This window comes from Pteropus alecto, unplaced genomic scaffold (genome assembly GCF_000325575.1).
Source record: "Pteropus alecto unplaced genomic scaffold, ASM32557v1 scaffold106, whole genome shotgun sequence".
In the NCBI taxonomy this organism is placed as follows: domain Eukaryota; kingdom Metazoa; phylum Chordata; class Mammalia; order Chiroptera; family Pteropodidae; genus Pteropus; species Pteropus alecto.
Genome location: NW_006442103.1, coordinates 12,972,192 through 12,991,206, shown reverse-complemented (window position 1 = coordinate 12,991,206; position 19,015 = coordinate 12,972,192). Strand labels below are relative to the sequence as shown.

At 35.7% G+C, this 19,015-nt stretch overlaps 1 protein-coding gene across 1 annotated transcript in view; it reads left to right on the top strand.

Moving 5' to 3' along the window:
- RSBN1 (round spermatid basic protein 1) overlaps positions 1 to 16,969 on the top strand; it is a 39,666-nt gene extending 22,697 nt beyond the window's left edge. The window contains exons 3-7 of the mRNA XM_006919653.2: positions 3,803 to 3,940; positions 4,237 to 4,379; positions 10,304 to 10,471; positions 11,772 to 11,880; positions 12,483 to 16,969. Coding sequence (XP_006919715.1) covers positions 3,803 to 3,940; positions 4,237 to 4,379; positions 10,304 to 10,471; positions 11,772 to 11,880; positions 12,483 to 12,956 — 1,032 coding nt within the window. The 3' untranslated portion in view covers positions 12,957 to 16,969. The remainder of the gene's footprint in view (positions 1 to 3,802; positions 3,941 to 4,236; positions 4,380 to 10,303; positions 10,472 to 11,771; positions 11,881 to 12,482) is intronic.
- Positions 16,970 to 19,015: the final 2,046 nt, after the last annotated feature.

Sequence of the window (19,015 nt, the reverse complement as noted above, 5' to 3'; positions counted from 1 at the left end):
AGTCTCCAAGTCCCAACAATTTTATCTGCTAGATATTTTTCCATTTTTCATTCGCCTTCACTCCTGTTAGCTTAGTTTATTGTTTCTTATTGGAATATTACAGAAACCTGCTAGCCGGTCTCTCTTTCATTACTCCTCAGAGAAAATGAAACAGAAACAAACAAGAAAAAACAAGACCCTTCTTCCCTAAAAAAATAAAGGCAAAGTGATAACCTTCCTTTTACAACTTTAAATCCTTTAGTGATTTCCCATGATCCTTAGTGTGGTATTCAAGCTCTTCATAATCCAGCCACACAGCTCATTTCTCTGGGCTTTGTTTTCTGTGTTTAGCATCATTAGCTTTCTTTTAGACCTGGAAAAGGGTGAAGCTTAAGGCATTATATTACCTTTAAACTTGTTCTATAGATTTTATCTCAATGTTACTTTGAGGAACACTATCTTCTAGATCAAGATCCGATGTTCTCTTTCATAGGGTCTTATACATTCCATTCCAAAGACTTGTCACAGTTCATAATATTTGTTTAGATTACTGTCTGCCTCTCCCTACTAGACTGTAAGCTTCCAGGGGCCAGGAACGGGTCTACTATGCTGTATCTGTGTTCAGAACAAGTGGCTGGTATATAATGTACAATAAACTTCTATTAAAAATAATGATACCGACTTGCCTATAGTTTCTCCTTTATTTGAGGTTATTTAAGTCTCTTCTGTGATAAGCTTCCAAATATTTTAAGAGTGTTGTGTCCTTGCTTTAATCTTTTCAAGTTCAATGCATTTGAAATACTTTTAATTTCTTTACTCTTCCTCCAGTTTGTATGATTTTCAAGTCACAATTTAAGAGCAATCTTAAATTGTTCTCTTTTGGGTGTGCTCTAGTACCATTTTTTTTTTTTTAGCCCAGAGCAGGAGATATTAGTCCAGACGTTATCTGTGCAACACAGAGAATTGCCTCCCTCAGTACAAAGTATAAAAGATATAGGCCAAACTACCATAACAAAGGGACCTCACATACAGTGACTAGAACAAAATGAAAGTTTCTCTGTGGAGTCCAAAGGTAAGGAACTGTGTTCTGTGATATCCAGGATTCTACTTTCCTTCTGTTTTTAAATTTTGCCGTCTGTTCATTGTTGTCATATGCATGGTTGAACCTGGCCCTCAAAAGAGAAAAAGTGGAGAGCAGGCTGATTACTTATAAAGACATGCTCTGCAAATTGGCATTGTAACTTAGGCTAGCATCTCATTGGCCAGATCAAGCTACACTTGCTGCCAAGGAGCCTAGCTCAGCTGTGCGCCCAGGAAGTTTTTTTACTTAAAAGAAGGGTAGAATAGATACTGGGGGATAATTTGTAGTTTGCTAGTTTGACTTTAGTGTCACATATAGTTGGTGCCTGTTGAATTTCTGGTCATAAATGCTGTCCATCTTAAACCTATGCTGTTAATTATTTAGATACCCCACAAACATTAGCACTTATTAGTTTTTTTTTTACTCATGTGATAGACATTCTTTAATAAGCTTTGCTACTGTCACTTTTTTTTTTTTTTAGAGGGGGCAGACTTTAATCGCTGATTGCTTCATTTCTAGCCTCATCAAACATCATCTTAACACTTCGCCTTTTTAGGTTTACTTTCTCTTTCCAAACAGGAAGGGATGCTTTATATTTATTCATACCATATTAATTATCCTAGGTATTTGCCTTAAGTTGTCTTCAAGTTCAGTGCTCTTAAGTATTTAAATTAGGTAAACTTGGAGTATAATGATATAAAATTATTAATTCAGTCTCACTTTGTGTACATAATTTAATGTGAATGACTTCAAATTAATAATGCATTAAAAGTTACATAATCTCAAAACTAGCAGACCAAATAAATTGAAAATTACCACATGGCAGTACACTTCTTCAGGACTGGTCTTTAGTTACATGAGTTTTAAATTGTGATAAGTCTTTAGGATATTTCTCACATAAATTGCCACCATCATGTATAGTTTGAAAGTCTTTTTAGATAAAGGAATTTCTGATAATTGGGGATCGTTGCAAGAGGTATTTGGGAGAGACTTGATATTTCTTATTTATTTCTATGTTTTTTTTATTTATGGTGATATTGGTTAATGAAATCCAGTAAGTTTCAGTTGTACACTTTAACAGTAAGGCATATATATATTTACACTTGCTATTTCTTATTACACTTGAACACATACAATTCCAAGAACTGGTAATGAAGGTTAAATCTTTTTTTAATCGTTTTAGGGTGTTTGGCTTAGAATAGTTAGAATAATGCTTTTAGAAAAGGTCCCTTACTTCCCCTTCTTTATCTCTATATCCCATGACCATCTTCTTTCCCAGTCTGCCTCCCCTAGCTTTTATAGCATGATGATTATACAAAGAATAGAAGGTAGCTCATGCAAATAGATGCAAGGTAATTCTGATCTAGGCTGTTGATGACCTTGGGTAACCTTGGGGGAAAGTTTGTAAAGAATTAAGAAATCAGTCCCTCCTATTTGAGAACAAGATCCAAGACCTTTTTTCTGCATGTATGTGTGGCAGTAATGTTAAATTGTCTATGGAAAAAAATAGTGAGTTTCTGAAAATGCTGGTAAAGAAGTCTACTAGTAAAGAACTGTGTAAGAAATGCTAGCAAAATAGATGGCATTTAAAACAGTAGCAATTTATTATTATTTTTTAATGTTTAAGAGAGACCCACTTACAAAGGTACAACTATATGTTAAGCTTTTCAATTTAATCTGTATCTTAATTAAGGCAGAAATGCTAGGTTACTGATTTAAGGTGAAAATCCTGGTTAGAATCCAACATTTTTAGGCTAGTTGTCTGTATGCACAGGATCTGTTTCTAACTTTTGGAAACATTCTAAATTGGAGGTAGCAGTATAAAACATACATGAAATGACTAAAAGAGTAATATCAAATTGTATTGAATCAGTTGGTAGATTCATTTGAGTGATAGGATTCTCCAGGCTGCAGATTTGTATAGAATGTGCCCTAAATTCACTAAAGAGTTAATAAAGAGAAAATGTTTATGTGCTTGCAGGTAACATTAGACCTCACAAAAGGTAAAGATCATGAAGGGTGATCAGGAAGGCTTCCAGAAGAACAGAAGTCTTGAACTGACCTTTGAAAGATAGATAAGATTTGGGTTGACAGAAAAGAGGACATTCCAAGAGGGCAGATTCAAGAGAAAAATCACTGCAGGTAGAAATAAGTTTAGCATAAGCTGGGTAGAGAAAAAGATCAGCCTACTTAGCATAGAGGATCTTATAAGGAAGTAGGCATTATATTACCTTTAGTAGTGGGAGGTTAGGTTTGGGAATAGTCAGCCTGGTTTCTGGCCTGATGGGAGGGCTGTCAAGCTGGGGAGTACAAAACAAATTTGGAAGATTGATCTGACCGTGGTCTTTTATTTTTCTGCCTGCCTTGCCAATTTTATTGTTTATACCGATTGTTTCTAAGTAAAGATCACTTTAAAGTGTTCATAAAGTTCAAAGATCATTATTCTCAGAAAAGTTTTAAGTATATCCTAATATTTTCAGTATTTATTTGAGATGTTGGGACCATAGACTAACTTGCACTTTGAAATTTCTATTTTTGGCATATATCATATCAATGTATTTGTCAGTGTGCTAGGGTACTTTTCTGTAACTGTTAATTTTATCCAAGGTACTGACCATTGAATTTGACCATTGAGTTTTTAGTATGTAGAAGAAATAGCAGCATTGGAAATAATGCCCTATTCTATTTAATTATATTACAGTATAATTCAGCCTTTCTCCCCCCTCTTTCGTTTTATCTCAGGTCAACAGGACGTACTGCTGTGGCACCTACCGCGCAGGTCCTATGCGGCAGATAAGTCTTGTTGGAGCAGTAGATGAAGAAGTTGGTGATTATTTCCCAGAGTTCCTTGATATGTTAGAAGAATCACCATTTCTGAAAGTGAGTGTTAATTCATAGTATCAAAAGGGACACTTTTTATTAAAAAGTATTAAGCTAATCTTTTCTGTTAAAATGAAATTTTACCCAGTGTTTTGAATAGAAATGTTTAGAAAATTATTGGTACAGAATACCTAGCTTCAATTTTCTTTTGTACGTATAAATTACTATTTAACGTAACATTTATTTTTTCATATATAGAAACAAAATAAGCTTCCTAGAACTTTCTTTTGGGTGGGAAGTTTACTTGTAAATTGTCTAAAAAATTGTTTTAATGCGACTCATTCATCTGACTCTAGATGACTTTGCCCTGGGGTACACTTTCCAGCCTCCGACTCCAGTGTAGGTCCCAGAGTGATGATGGGCCTATCATGTGGGTCAGGCCAGGGGAGCAGATGATCCCTACAGCAGATATGCCAAAGTCACCCTTCAAAAGACGACGGTAAACATTTATTTTTCTCAAATTAGCAAAAGCACTTTTTTCAGTCAATTGTTTGTGAAAAAATTATGGAGAACTAAGCATAGTTTGAACATCATTTGTCTAGATTTTTTGAAGAGCTGTCTTAAGTAAATTATCCAGTGGTCATTTCTTTAGTCCAGTTGACTCACATAATCATCAGAGTAAGGCATCTTCCTAAAAAACAAATTGAATTTTTACTTTTCTTAAAACTTGGGTCCTAACCTCCTGAAAGATAAAAGTCCAAACTCCTTTGTGTGATCTGTAAGGATCTTTTATAACCTGGCCCCAGCAGTGCCTCTTCTAGGTGTATCTGCTTCTAGTCCACTCCAGCCACACTGAATTCAGCTTCCAAACGAGGGTCTTTGACAACTCTGGGCCTTTGCACGTTCTTTTTACTTGGAATGGCATTCCCTCCATCTGCCTCTCTACCTGGCAAACTCTTAGTAGCTTTTCAAACCTTTACTTGGTTGTTACTTTCTTTGTGAAGCTTTCTTTTCTTTGTTCCCTTATACAATTAATTGTTCCATCTCTGGGCTCACACATCACTCTGTTCAATAATCATCTGTTTACATGTTTTTGTGTTTTACTAAATTTTAGTCTTTCTGTTTTCATGACACATAGCAGGTGATCAGTGTTTGCTGAATGAAACCAATAATGTATTATTCTCCATAATAATTCATATTGGGCTAACGTATTTTGTTTTTCAGACACAATAAATGTTGATTAACTTGTTCTATGAAAATTTAATGATATTTGAAAATGATTTCTATTTGTTTAGCCTGTGGAAATAGCAACTTAAAATAAGTACCCAATGATTTATAATGGACAAGTCTAGACCTTACCTTAAGGAGAATGACACGAGAGTTAAGTATGGAATAACCTAAGATACTTGAGATAATAGCATGAAAACACTTCGTAAGAAACTAATATGAATGCAAGGTGGCGGTATGGTAAAACCTGGCAGTAAACCAAAACATGGGCACATCGCTGGACCACAGCAGTTCTTGTACAGCATGATGATGAAACTTAAACTTCTAAATTCTTAAGCACTGTATATATATTTTTTGTTCTATATTCTTTGTAGAAAAGAAATGACCATTGTTTCCTGATTATTATAAACTTAAAAATTTAGATTATAGGTAAAAGTAAAAAGGCAGAAAATGCCCATAATCCCACCCATTTAGATATATTAACCTTTCAAATTTTAGTCTATATGTACTCATAATTTTTTTTGTAGATAAATTAACTCATTCTTTATATGATCTTAAAACTTTTTTTCTTAGGTTTATGCGTTATATTAAAATACAGCCATATTATCATTTCTAAATGGCTATGTCATTTTCACTGTATGGTTGTATCACGATTTATTTAACCATTTCTTTATTAGTATAAATTGTTTCTAATTTTTTCAGTATAAACAGTATTTTGACAAACATGATGGTGTGCTGAAGCCAGTTTGTACTGACTCACGAGGCCATTATTAGCCTTCCAGTTCCACACTGAGTAAGGTCATGTTAGTCACTTGAAATTGGCCATAGACTAGGAGTATTTATTTATACCACAGAAGTCGGAACATCAGCCCAAATCAGCCATTCCCCACTGTAGCCAGTTGTTATATAACACATCACTGGCTGGCTGGCTGGCTGGCTGGTTGGTAGGTAGGCAGATACATATAGTCTTTGTGCGTATATATATGTTTGCTTTCTTAATAGAAATTCCTAAAGGCTCAAAGTATATACACATTTCTAACTGACTCCCAGAAATGTACCAAATCATACTCCTTCTTATACAGTAAGATAGTACCCTTTTCTGCACACTCTCCACTAACATTCTTTTTAACTTTGTTAATCTTATTGAACAATTTTAATTTGCTTTTCTTTGAGTGGTTTGTATTTCTTCTTTTGTGATTCCCTTTTAATTTCCTTTATCCATATTTCTATTGGGGTGTTTTTCATTTGTAAAAATTCCCTATATATTATGACTATTAACTTCTTTTTCATATGTTGTAAATTTTTCTTTTTTTTTCCTTTTAGCTTCAGTTTTTTCTTCACTCACTTTTTTTTTTTTCCTTTACTCATGAAATTTTTGTTTATATATTGTCAGGTCTACCTTTTCCTCTGAAGTTTCTCTCTTAAGTGGCAGGCATAGCAAGGCCTTCTCTTCATTCAGTATTATAAAATATTCACCTACATTTTCTCCTAGTACTTCTGCGATTTTAGTATTTATATATTTTACCTACCCGGTATTGATTTCTGTATAGAGGGAGAGATTTAGCATTTTTTCTGAGTACTTAGGCAGTTATAACAACATCATGTATTTAATAATTTATTTCTCCACTAATCTGAGGTGCTCTCAAATTTTATTTCTGTAGAAATTAAATATTCTTCAGTGAGGCATTCAGAAGCATTTTGAACTAGAGTGAATAAATCATAACTTAAACATGAATGTCATCTTTTTGTGTTAATGAGAACATTCTGTTACTGAAAATGGTGGAATCAGTGTGAGAAGTTGTCCAGTTATCAAGGGCACTATTATTGAAGATGATCTTTGAATTTATGAACTCTAGAGTTAAAGAAACACATACACGGGGTTTTTAAAAATCAAATAGTACAAGAGAGTTTATAACAAAAATCTTGTCCACCATTCCCTCCAGAGGCAAATACTTTTTTGCCAGAAGCAAAAGACATTTGTTTTTAATGCCTTTTTGTTCTGTTTTGTTTTAAGGCTTTGACAGGAAATTTGTTAATTTCTTGGTATGACAGATAGGGATTCCTTCCTTTCACCTGTTCTCCAAATAATTAAATGACCCCTATTTTACCCTCTTCCTCCGTCTTCCTTTTTTTGGCTGTGCTCAGACATTGGTGAGGTTAATCTATTCTGCTTTAAAACTAATTAGGATTTCTATGGTTTGTCAATAGGTATATTCTAAAATTTGAAAGCAAATAAATGGCAATAAATATAAGTTTACTATAGACTCAAATAGTGGGCTATATTCTAAGGTTCCAGTATTTTGTTATCACTCAGAGGAATAATACACAAGTGGATCTTTCTTTCCTATATTTAACCTAGATACTGAAAATCATCCACATTTTAGTTTCTTTCATATTTGGATTGTGCTGATTTTTTTTTTTTAAATGTTCTGTTTTCCCTGAAGTTTCTGATTGCCCCTTTTTTTTGGCGGGGGCAGGGGGAGCATACACTTTTCTTGACGATATCTCTAATATCGTCTATTCCGATGCTTAAGATGCATACATTACTTTCTCCTTGAATCACACTGACTTTCTCCTCTGTGACTATGACTTCAGCTCTGGCTTTCTTACACAGCCTCTTTTGGGGCAAGAGTATTGGTAATTACCTTACACTCTGTGCTTTTATCATATCCTCAAGAATCCAGAATTTTAATCATACTATCTGCTCTCACACATCACTTTTTTACCTGGAAGTCTTTTGGAGCTCTGTGTTCTCTTACTTCAATGTGAAAGCTTATTTCACAGTTGTCAACCTAGGACTTGCCATTTAATGCTTTTCTGCATTAACCCAAGGTTGTCCTCCTAGGTTTATTTCCTTCTCTTGTTTGAGCACATTCTCAAGTAATCAAGAAGAGGAAGGTATTCTGAGTCATTATGTGCATAAAATTTTTTTTCTGTCATTAAATATAATTGATAGTTTAGCTGGAGTCCAGAGATGATATTTTCTCTAAGAATTTTTAACATTGCTTCACTGTCTTCTGGTATCTAATATGGTTTATCAAAAGTCTTAATATTAAGCCACTGTAATTTTTTTTTGTATGTACCTATTTTTTTTCTTCTCTGAAAGCTTAATTTCACAGTGATATTATCTTGGTTTGGGTCTTTCTTAATTTTTAATCCTTTTTGTTGTTTGGTAGGTCCCTTAAATATAAAGATTCATGTCTCCTTTCATTTCTGGGAATTTTTCTTGCTTAATTGCTTTCGTAATCTTTTCATTTTCTCTATTTCTTTCTTTCTGAAACCATTGTTGGTTGAATAATAGACCTCCCAGTTTGATTATCCTCATATTTTCTATTACTTATCTTTTTGCTTTTGGGACATTTACTTGACTTTGCCTTTTAACCTTTCTTTTGAATTCTTAAATTTCAGTATTATTTTGGCCTTTCTCTGTTAGGCTGCTGTAGGCTGTCTTCACATATCTGGCAATTCTTGGTTGACCCATTCTTATTTAGAAAGAAAGCATTAGGATTACTGAGCATTCTATATACAGTTCTGGGAGGCTTGTCAAATAGTAGGATTCACTTTAGGGTTAACAGGCATAGAACTGGACATTAAAGAATATGTCCAAATGCCAGATGTTAGTCTATTCATTGATAAGTTCAGTGTGTGTAGAGAAGAACATGCAGAGTTTTGGGGGGTGACAGTTCATCAGGATGCTTTTGGCTACAAGCAACAAAAAAATCTTCAAACTGGTTCATAAAATTAAATGTCAAGCTGTGTATCAGCAAGTCCAGAGAGGTTGTCTCTAGGTACCGTGTGATCAGCAACTCTGTGTTATCAAGAAACCAGTTTTTTTTTCCTTTTTTTTTTCTGCTCTGCCATTCTCTTTGCCTAGACTTTTGCACTCACAATGGCTTCCTTTATGGTTGCTAGATGCCTGTTGCAGTTCTAGGTATAACACCTGGATCTGGTTATACCTAACAGAAGAAGAGACTACCTTTTCTTTATTTCACTTCTTTCTTTGGATCTAGGAAACTTCCTAAAAGTCTCCTTAATAGATTTGCTTTCATACTGTTAGCCAGGATCAGTTCATGCCCATTCCTAAATCAGTCAGTGGCAGGGGAATGAGCACAATTCGCTAGGACTCATGAGGCTGTACCTCTGGAGCTTGTGAATGAGGTCACGTATTGGGTAGGAACAGATGCCAAATGAAAATCAGAGTTCTGTCAGGAAAATAAAAATGAGTGACGGCTGCTGGGTGGGTCACTCATAATCTTCTCCATGGGGCTAAACGCCTGACTGTCCACATTTCTATGCATCGGGGTGGCAGGTGACTGGTTTATTTGCAGAATTTCCCTGTAATTCTCTCTTTCTAAGCCATACTTCATTTCTGTCCAATTATCATCATTATACCTGGCCATTTTAAAATTTTTTTGACTTGGGCTTCTCCAGGATCTTTTGGGCAGGCATGCTGTCTTTTCAGCTGCTTCCCTTCTTTTGTATTCTATGCCTGTGGCTTTTTCTGCTCAGTTTTATTAGTCTAAGACACTTTCAATAATTTACCATCTTTCAGTAATTTGTTGTTATTTTGTATTCAGCAGTTTATTTCCTCTGTTGCTTCTTATTTATTCTCTTATCTCACCTTTAGATTATTATGTTTAGAAATTTTTGAGCACATAAAAAAGCAGAAGATAATACAATAAACTTCCATGTATTCAGTATCAGCAATTATCAAGTCACAGCCAATTCTTTTGCATCTGTACTCCCATCCATTTCCCTATCTACTCTCCCCAACCCATATCATATTAGTGTGAAGGAGGCTTTTTCATTTTAATGTGGAAGGAGATCATATAGATGCTCAGTTTGCCGTCTTGAGTCAAGTCTAGTAGAATGTTTTGAGAGTTGAAAATGACTCAGGGTAAAGAAACATGGAGCCTCAAAGTTGGAATTGTATTTTCTGTTGCTACACAACTAATTTTATATATTCAAATACTAAATTTGAGCCAAATTAAAGATATAGCTTCTATATTATCATGACATACCAAGAGAGGAAGGCAATCACATTAAGCATTACAATATAGTATGTTAATTGCTACTGATCAAAGTCACTGAAACCTTCTCAGCCCTTACCTTATTTAAAGTTTAGTATTTTAGCAGACTTTTACCTTATTGCTATTAATGTCCTCCATCTTTTACTTCACACCAAATCACCTCCAGGTCAATGAATGAAATTAAAAATCTCCAGTACCTACCTCGGACCAGTGAACCCCGTGAAGTCCTCTTTGAAGATAGGACAAGAGCTCATGCTGATCATGTAGGCCAGGGGTTTGACTGGCAGAGTACGGCTGCTGTTGGGGTTTTGAAAGCTGTGCAGTTTGGTGAATGGTAAGTTAATGGAACTCAACTGCAAGGTTGGTTAATGTTGTCTAAGAAAATGTGGACTCGATTTAAAAGGTTGGGGACCACTTTTTTAAAAAACTGTGGTAAAATACATGTAACAAATTAAAAATTAAATCTTAACCTTTTTTTTTTTAAATCTTAACCATTTTTAAGTGTACAGTTCAGTAGTTTAGTAGTGTTATATTCATATTGTTAAACAGAGCTCTAGAACTTTTTCATTCTGCAAATCTGAAACTCTGTATCCATGAACAATAACTCCCTTTTCTCTTCTCCCCCTAGCTCCTACTAACCATCATTCTACTTTGTTTCTATGAATTTGACTACTTGAAATATATAAGTGGAATCATAGAGCAGTTGTCTTTTGTTACTGGCTTATTTCGTTTAGCATAGTATCTTCAAGTTTCATGATAGCCTCTTGGTTTATCCATAGTATACTATGTGTCAGATTCCTTCCTTATTAAGGCTGAAGAGTATTCCATTATACTTATATGCCACATTTTATTTACCCATTCATCTGTCCATTGACATCTGTCCACTGACAGATGAATGGGTAAATAAAATGTGGCATATAAGTATAATGCTTGGGTTGCTTTCATCTTGTGGCTGCTATGAACAAATACCTCTTCATGTTCTCGCTTCCAGTCTTGTGTGTATATACTCAGAGGTGGAATTATTAGGTCATAAAATAATTCTACTTTTCAGTTTCGGAGGAACTGCTATACTGTTTTCTATAGTGGCTGCACCTTTTTACGTCCAGTTGGGGTCCAGTTTTAACAGAGCTCAGAACATAGAATTTAGCTTTTGAAAAAACTTCTTTTAACTTGGTTTTTCATATTTATGACTTCAAGGCCTTCAGTATTACTGTAGAGTTTGATCTGACCTTTTTTAGAAGTAGCAGTTAGTCATAGCTCAACGATAACTATTTCAGGTTAAAAATCATTCATCTTCCCCGCTCCACTTTGAAAACTAGAAGGTGTGACATTCGTGTGGCTGAGATTCTGTCGTGATGATAACATTACAGGGTGGCATTGAGTTGGTGGGGCAAAGTGGTAAGAGGATTGTCACTTTGTTTTAGTTTTGTAAAACCTAATCTTTTTAAAAACAGCTTTATTAGTGCTTTGTTTATTTTTTAAAGTTATTTAAAGAAGCAAATGTATACTTTGTCCTTAGGAGCTGTGCATCTCTTTCTGTGCTAATAGCAGTTCCAGGAACAGAAGAGCTGAAATGTGTCATCATTTTCCACTGTGAATTGCTTATTTCTATAACTTAACTGTGTTCATCTTAGGAGTGACCAACCTCGCATAACCAAAGACGTGATCTGTTTTCATGCTGAGGATTTTGCTGACGTTGTACAGAGACTTCAGTTAGACCTTCATGAACCTCCGGTTTCCCAGGTAACAACTCTTGCTTTTTTATTACTCTTTGGGATATTGGAAATAAGTATCTTTACCCATTTTATTTGGCATTTTATCTTATAATTGCGTATATGGGATAGCGAATTTAATTTTATTACTATTAAAGGCTGTGTGTGGAGGGTGTTGAACATTATTAAAACAGCTTCCCGAGCAGAATGCTTAATATCCCTCAGCCTTGGGGATGCCGGGTGGGGATGCTCAGAGGGCCCGGGCTGCTCAGTTCTGGCCGCAAGCAGTCTCAGTCGTTAACCGCATTGCACTGGATGCCTCACCTGCAGAAGTGTGAGGGACTGAAGGAGCAAGGTAAATGTCGCACTTCTGTGTTGCCAAGAACATTGCTCTTTATCTCTACTTTGGATGATTCCCCAGGCCGTCCTGACTTTTACATGTCCTTTTTTACTGGAGAGGTAGTAAAACGTGGGAAATTGTTTGTCAAGCATTACAGGAAATTGTAGAAAGTTGTATATCATTTAGTATTGCTTAGCTGTACTTTGTCGTGACTGCTTTCCTGTGCTAATTATATTTTATTTGACTAAATTATTAGATATTTTAAAGTCTCATGCAACTTTTTTCCTCTCCAGTGTGTGCAGTGGGTGGATGAAGCTAAACTAAACCAAATGAGGCGGGAAGGCATTCGTTATGCTAGAATTCAGCTCTGCGACAATGATATCTACTTCATCCCAAGAAATGTCATTCATCAGTTCAAAACGGTGTCGGCCGTGTGCAGCTTGGCCTGGCATATAAGGCTTAAACAGTACCACCCTGTTGTGGAAGCCACTCAAAATGTAGAAAGCAGTTCTGCCATGGACGGTGATTTAACTGGAAAGCGAGAATTAGAAGTGGACTCCCAGTGCGTGAGGGTAAAAACCGACCCTGAAGAAACGTGCACAGAAATACAGCTTTTGACAACTGCTTCGTCCTCCTTCCCACCTTCATCAGAACTTAATCTACAGCAAGATCAGATGACTCAGCCTATCCCTGTTTTAAAAGTGGAAAGTAGACTGGATTCTGACCAGCAACACAATCTGCAGGAACATTCAAACACTCCTGTGTGATGTGTACATATTCAAACACATTTTTTAACTTTTTTAAATTTTGATGTGAAGTTATAGTTTTATAACTGGCTTAAGTTAAGTTTTATTGGAGAAATCTTGCCTATAATTCTATAAAGAGAAATGACATTCCACAAATGTCAAGCATATCTTTTTTACACAGATTATGCAAAGTTAAGAGTTGTATCTTATCCCGTTAGTACAGTATGTAATAGTGGGTCTGCTGCTACTTTCTGTTTTAAGGTGTGAGGTAACAATTCAATCTCTTCTTCAAATCAAAATGAGAACTCTCTGGAATAACAGATTCTTATTTGTTAAATTATTCACTTCCCTTAATTTTATCTTGCCTTGTCTCTTGCCATATTTGCTGTTTTTATGATAGAAGATCAGATTTATGGTTTAGTACTGTGTCTTTATGGCACACATTCAGTTTCTACAGTAAAAATGGCATACGTTGCAGGAAAGAGTTCCTGCATCTTCTACATGGGCAAGTAAGCTATTTAGTTCCAACCATAAAAAATAGGTAGTTTCTAAGGAAAATTCAGTGGCTCTCTGGTTTCCTAACAAAAGGGAAAGCACAGCACTTTCCGATCCAAACAGTTTTTTTTCGTATCTGTTATTAAAAGCCCAGTGGATATTTCAATTAAAAATACCTAAAGATGAATAGTCCTTGGTCATTCATTATCCATGGTTCATTAATCTTTCTAGAATACTTGGTAACTATGGAAGATATTTTGAGTAAGAGAGATAATGTTGACACGATACTCTATTGTTCTGCTTCCTGGCATCCTCACGTTTTGTGTGGATACTTTTGCTTCCTTATACTGATCATGAGTATCAAAATTAGAGGATGAAATCAATCTTTCTGATGAGGTTGCCATATTTTGTAGGTGAAACTTAGGAAACAGTTCTTGTCACCGGGCCTCAACCTCTTAATGATAAAAATCTATCGTTGAAACACTTCAAGTCACAGTTTTAACTGGTGAATATACCTGGGTTTATTTACTATTACTGTGTTGCTACTTCTTTAATAAAGAATATGGCACTAGACTTCATAGAGTTTCAAGTAGCCCAACGCTTAGTGCCTGAGTGTTTCAAAATTTTTTTTTTCAAACAGGCACAGTTCATATAGCTAGTGTAGTCTTAACTTTCTATTATTTTAGAATGTTAATGTGATACTTTCTCTTAGTTAATAATACAAATAGGCCTTTTGTTTATTAAAGGAAGAGTACTCCCCACACCTAAGGCCAGATTCTTACGTCTACCTGGCTATAGTGCAATTTGGAGATTTTTTTCCTGGAGGGTGGGATTTGAAATATTTACATTAACATAGGCAAAAAAGATGCTGCTTTATTATGTCTGTCACCATGAAAACTTAGCTGCATCTTTTAAAATATCAAATACGAATTTTCTCTAAAATATTCTGAAATAGGTTAAATCTTATATAAATATTACTTTGTGCAATATTGTTGTGTAGTTAATTGCATATTAGCAAAGTATAGAGGTCACTGTGTAAACCGATAGAAAAGTAACCATCAGCAAATACTGCAGTGATTAGTTAGAATCTGTATTATTCCTTATATATATGTAAATGTATGTATTCTCTGTTAAAAAGGATAAAGACAAATAGAGAAACATTTCAATGTAAACCATTTATGAATTGAAAAGTGTTGGTGGTTTTAGTTATCTTTGTAAATAAGGTAATTAGAATGGTATGAAAAGTAATGTGATTATTGCAGGGGTGTTTTTAAATCTTGGGTATAAATTCTAGGGTAAATTCTAGTTTATCAAGACTAGTTTTTAAGAGATCTGCCTTGGAGGGTGTTTTTATGTTATGGTGGGGAGGGTTAATCACAAAGTATGTGGGCTTGGGTTATTTCTGGTTTTTGTCTTTCTGTCCAGAAGAATTTCATAGAGCTTTACTAGGCTGTGCAAAGTAAAATTCTTCTCAGGCAACATTTGCTTTTTTAAAAAAATCATGAACCAACAAGGTTGCTAAAGCAAAAACTTTTTTATTTTTATTTTTCTTGTCTTCCAAGATCCGATTTCCCCACTTGCCATCCAGCAGATGCCATCTGTCATCTAAGCTGGTCACTGATAATAAGGAGACTGTCTCCTGACAGCCGCACTGTGTATAACCACTCAGGAACCAGCGGATCTGCAAAGACCTACAATCAAAAGCAAATCCCCATTTTCCTTTAATAAAACATTCTACCCTCACCTCCAATATAAACACATTAAAAGAGTATAAAATGTTTAAAATCATGTACTAATAAATTCATTGTATGTTAGAATTGCAATAGGATGGAGAGAGAAATATTTAGCTAGTAATGTATCTGGAAGCTCTAAATGTCCTATGTGAGTGAGTATTAGATTTTAATAGCATGCTTTAAAGACTGATGAATATAAAAGCCCAAGTGTTGAGTTTCTTACTGCTTTCAAAGCTGTATCCTAGTCTAGCGATACAAATGATTGCAGCTTTTCTAAATCATTAAATTATTTGGTTTGGTGGAGTGAGGCATGGAGCAAACTGGCGTCTTCTGATTTGTAAAGTAGTGATGGCAGTGAAGTTATAACTGAAATTTAAGCTGATCTTCCTTCTTGATATGTTATCTGTTGTGCCAGCTTTTTGAGATTACTTGCAGAATGTGGCTGTAAGTTTTAGTGTTTTGTGGAGCACATATTTTTAAATGTGCTTATGGAAAGGACCCAATAAATGAATACTCCTAACTTAGTAACTAGAATGATTTTACAGTATTCATTAATGAGGATAAAAGTCTTCCCCCTGCCCCAGAAGTCATTCTGTAATTATACCAAGATACGCTGAGTAGGATTATGATTCAAAAGGTATTCCAAATTCATAAAGCAATAATAATAAAACCCTACATGTGAGTTTCCCCCTGCAAAGTTTTAACTCTTTAAAAATGAATTCTTAGGTTTAACTATACTTTTAACTTAGTTATTCAGCACTTAACAATTTGTTTCACTGGTACTTTATTATTTTTAATTAAAGACTTTTGAAAGGTGCCCTTTCTCCTTGATAACAGTTAGAAAAAGGAGCTTATTAAATAAAATACTAAACCTTAGGAAAAGATGTCTTGCATCATCTTGCATCAGTCTTAATAGGCATAAAGTTCATACTTAATGACTGGAGAAACTTTTGCTTATTGCCTTTTCCTCTATAAATATTGCCTAGAAAAAGCTAATTTAGGAAAAGGATTCAAATTCAAGAAAACCTTTAGTGAATATCTTCTTGATCATCAATATTAGCCCATTATATTTTCATCTGTATTTGCCATTAAAAATTTGTGTTTATACCTTCAGGATAATTGAGTTTCTAATAAATCTTTTATTGTTACAGAGTTTTTAAAAAAGGAACCTTTCACTAGTACATGCCAGAGGTTCATATTTCTAAGTTGTTTTTTTTTTTAAACAGGTTGTAGCTGTATTTATTGGTCATGCAGTTAAGTAAAGGAAATGAACAGGACATGTTTTTCTTTAGCATATAAGGGACCTGTCCTCATCCTGAAAGTTTGTTGCTTTAAAAGCAAGTATCTCTTCATAAATATTATGGCCTTCCATTCTCTTCATACATTTTTTAGGATCCACTTGTGCATGTAGTTGAGACCACTGTCTCTTAATATAGCACTTTTCAATTCTCTCTAAAGAAATACTTATGTACTACTTCTATCACATGTTGTAAATTTTCATGTAATAGTGTTTTTCGTGACTAAACTCCATTTTGATTGGCAGCTAAGACTTTTTTTCCTGTGGCTTTAATTTATCTAAGAGGTCTTTGCATATAGGTGAAATGTATAATTTGCCTGGTGGACTATTTGCGTTGTGTGGCCTTAGTTTGTTTATTGACATTAACAAGTGTTTTAAAAAGGTTTTTAATGAATAGTCTTAAATCTAAATTTGTGTGAATAATCTTTTAACAGTGCTTTTTTTGTAGCTGTCTAAGTGTGTTAAATTGTTAAGCTATTTCTTTGTAAAATAGGACAATGGAATGCATAGAGGTTTTTTTTTCCTGTAAAGTATTTTTTTAATAAACAAAGTCTGATTTGTCCTTTACTGATGTTTCATGACAAAATGAATAGCACATGTGAATTCTAGCTGCCTGGAACCTGTCTGTAAAGTATTAATCCCCCCTTCTATGTCCCTTATTATTTTCTAATATCCTCTGGCTTTTCTTTCTAAAGAAAAGGTCATAGATATCTGGGAGAAATTCCATCCATATTGAGATATAACTAGTTTGGGGGAAGAAGAAAAACCACTCTTGGCATTTGAGGCAGTTATGTATCCTGCGGCTTAAATTGGTTTATATCTACTTATGAGGACAATCTTTAATTCTGGTGATGTTGATATTTTTCTAAGTGCATGCATACAGTGTTAATGAAAGTGGTGTATAGATTTTTCAAATGTCATTGGTGTATCATGTGACATGACGCAATGGAATTTTTTTCCTCATCAGTTTTTTGTGCAAACTTTAGTTGAGGGACCTGTCCTAAGCACTGATAGTCCTTGGTTCTGATTTGTAAAGGAAAAGGAAGGGAACTAATGTTTTCTGAGTAATTGTGGTGGGCCACATACGAGGGTATCTCATTTAATCCTCATAACCTTTAGTAGGAAGGTAACAAGACAGTCTCTGTAATACAGGTGAGAAAAACAGGCTTATCGGGTTGAAAAATTGCCTAAGATTACTTAGTTTGTTAGTGGGAGTAGGCATTTGAGTGCAGTACTGGGCTCAAAGCCCATGTTTTGTTCAGTGGCAGCCTTAAGAAGCACTGAAAAGTTTGTAAAGGGGCCGCTGAAAGATGATTTGCTGCTTACTATGCTGTAATGTGATTTACCTGATTCTGTTCTTCCACAACCCTTCTCCCCTCCCAGCCTCCTGAATGCTAAGCAATGGAGTAAAATGTTTTTGCTATTGTAACTTATGTCTTAAAGCAAATGTTTAGATACACAAAAACGACTTTTTCATTTGTCTTACCGTTTTTTTTCTCAAGTTGGCCATTTGTCTTGAAATCCAACAGAATGAGCTGTAAGCAAGGGGAAAGCTGTCCCCAAGCGAAAGCAGAAACCACTGCCAGTGTGTGCAACATAAGAACAAGCTTGGGTGAAATTTTAAATTTGTTCTGTGGGACTTTTATCTTCTCGATTTTCCTCATCCATAAGATGGGGATAACATCCACCTGAAGTCGATTTAATGGATAAGAAATGCAAAACATTTAGAACGGTACTCCTTAGGCTTTTTGAAGAGGTGGCTAGTTTAATCATTATCTGTGATTAGCTTGACCTGACCCAAATGCCACACCAGGCAAGCAAGGTCACTGCTTCATTTGATGTGAGATGGCTGTTAGGGGTCAGTGTTCCATTAATGATCCCTCCAAATATATATATAGAAAGAGGTGGAAGGAGACAGGAGGAAGGCGGCTTAAAACCTCATTTACATATCCTTAAATCTTCACCTTAGGGAGCAACTGTTACTTTCTCCTGACCTCTGTCAGGCTGCTTGAACTCTTAACCTATAAACAGTTCCCGCCGCCACCTTCCTCTGCCTTAACTTCGGGAAAGTACCCTGATACTGCCCCCCAAAATTAGCTCTCCCCTTACCCCTGAGCAACCAGAAAGCTTACGTCTCAAAGCTGCTGAGGGGCGGGAGAGGATGGAAATAACCAAGCCGCAGCCTGCCAGGCCTCTCGTCCCGGCACAGCGTAAATCGATTAAAACATTCGTTCATTCAGCAGAGATTGAGAACGTATGTGCCAGGCTCGTGCCAGGCCGCAGTCTTCGACCTCGTGGAGCTCAGAGCCCTTTAGGGCAGACGGGTAGCGAATAACGAGGCAGAAAGAACTGACAGGGGACTATTAGAATAACGGGAGTGGCCTTTCGGTCGATGGCTGGGAAAGTCACTGGGAGGAAGCGACCTGCTGGGTGACGGGGTAGCTGCCGTTGGCGTTGGCTGCTGTGTGGCCCGCAGCCCCTCCATCCGCGAGCCCGGCCCGAGGCTCGTGGGCCAGGCCCGGGCGGGGGGCGGAGCCACCCTCGCGGCAAAACCC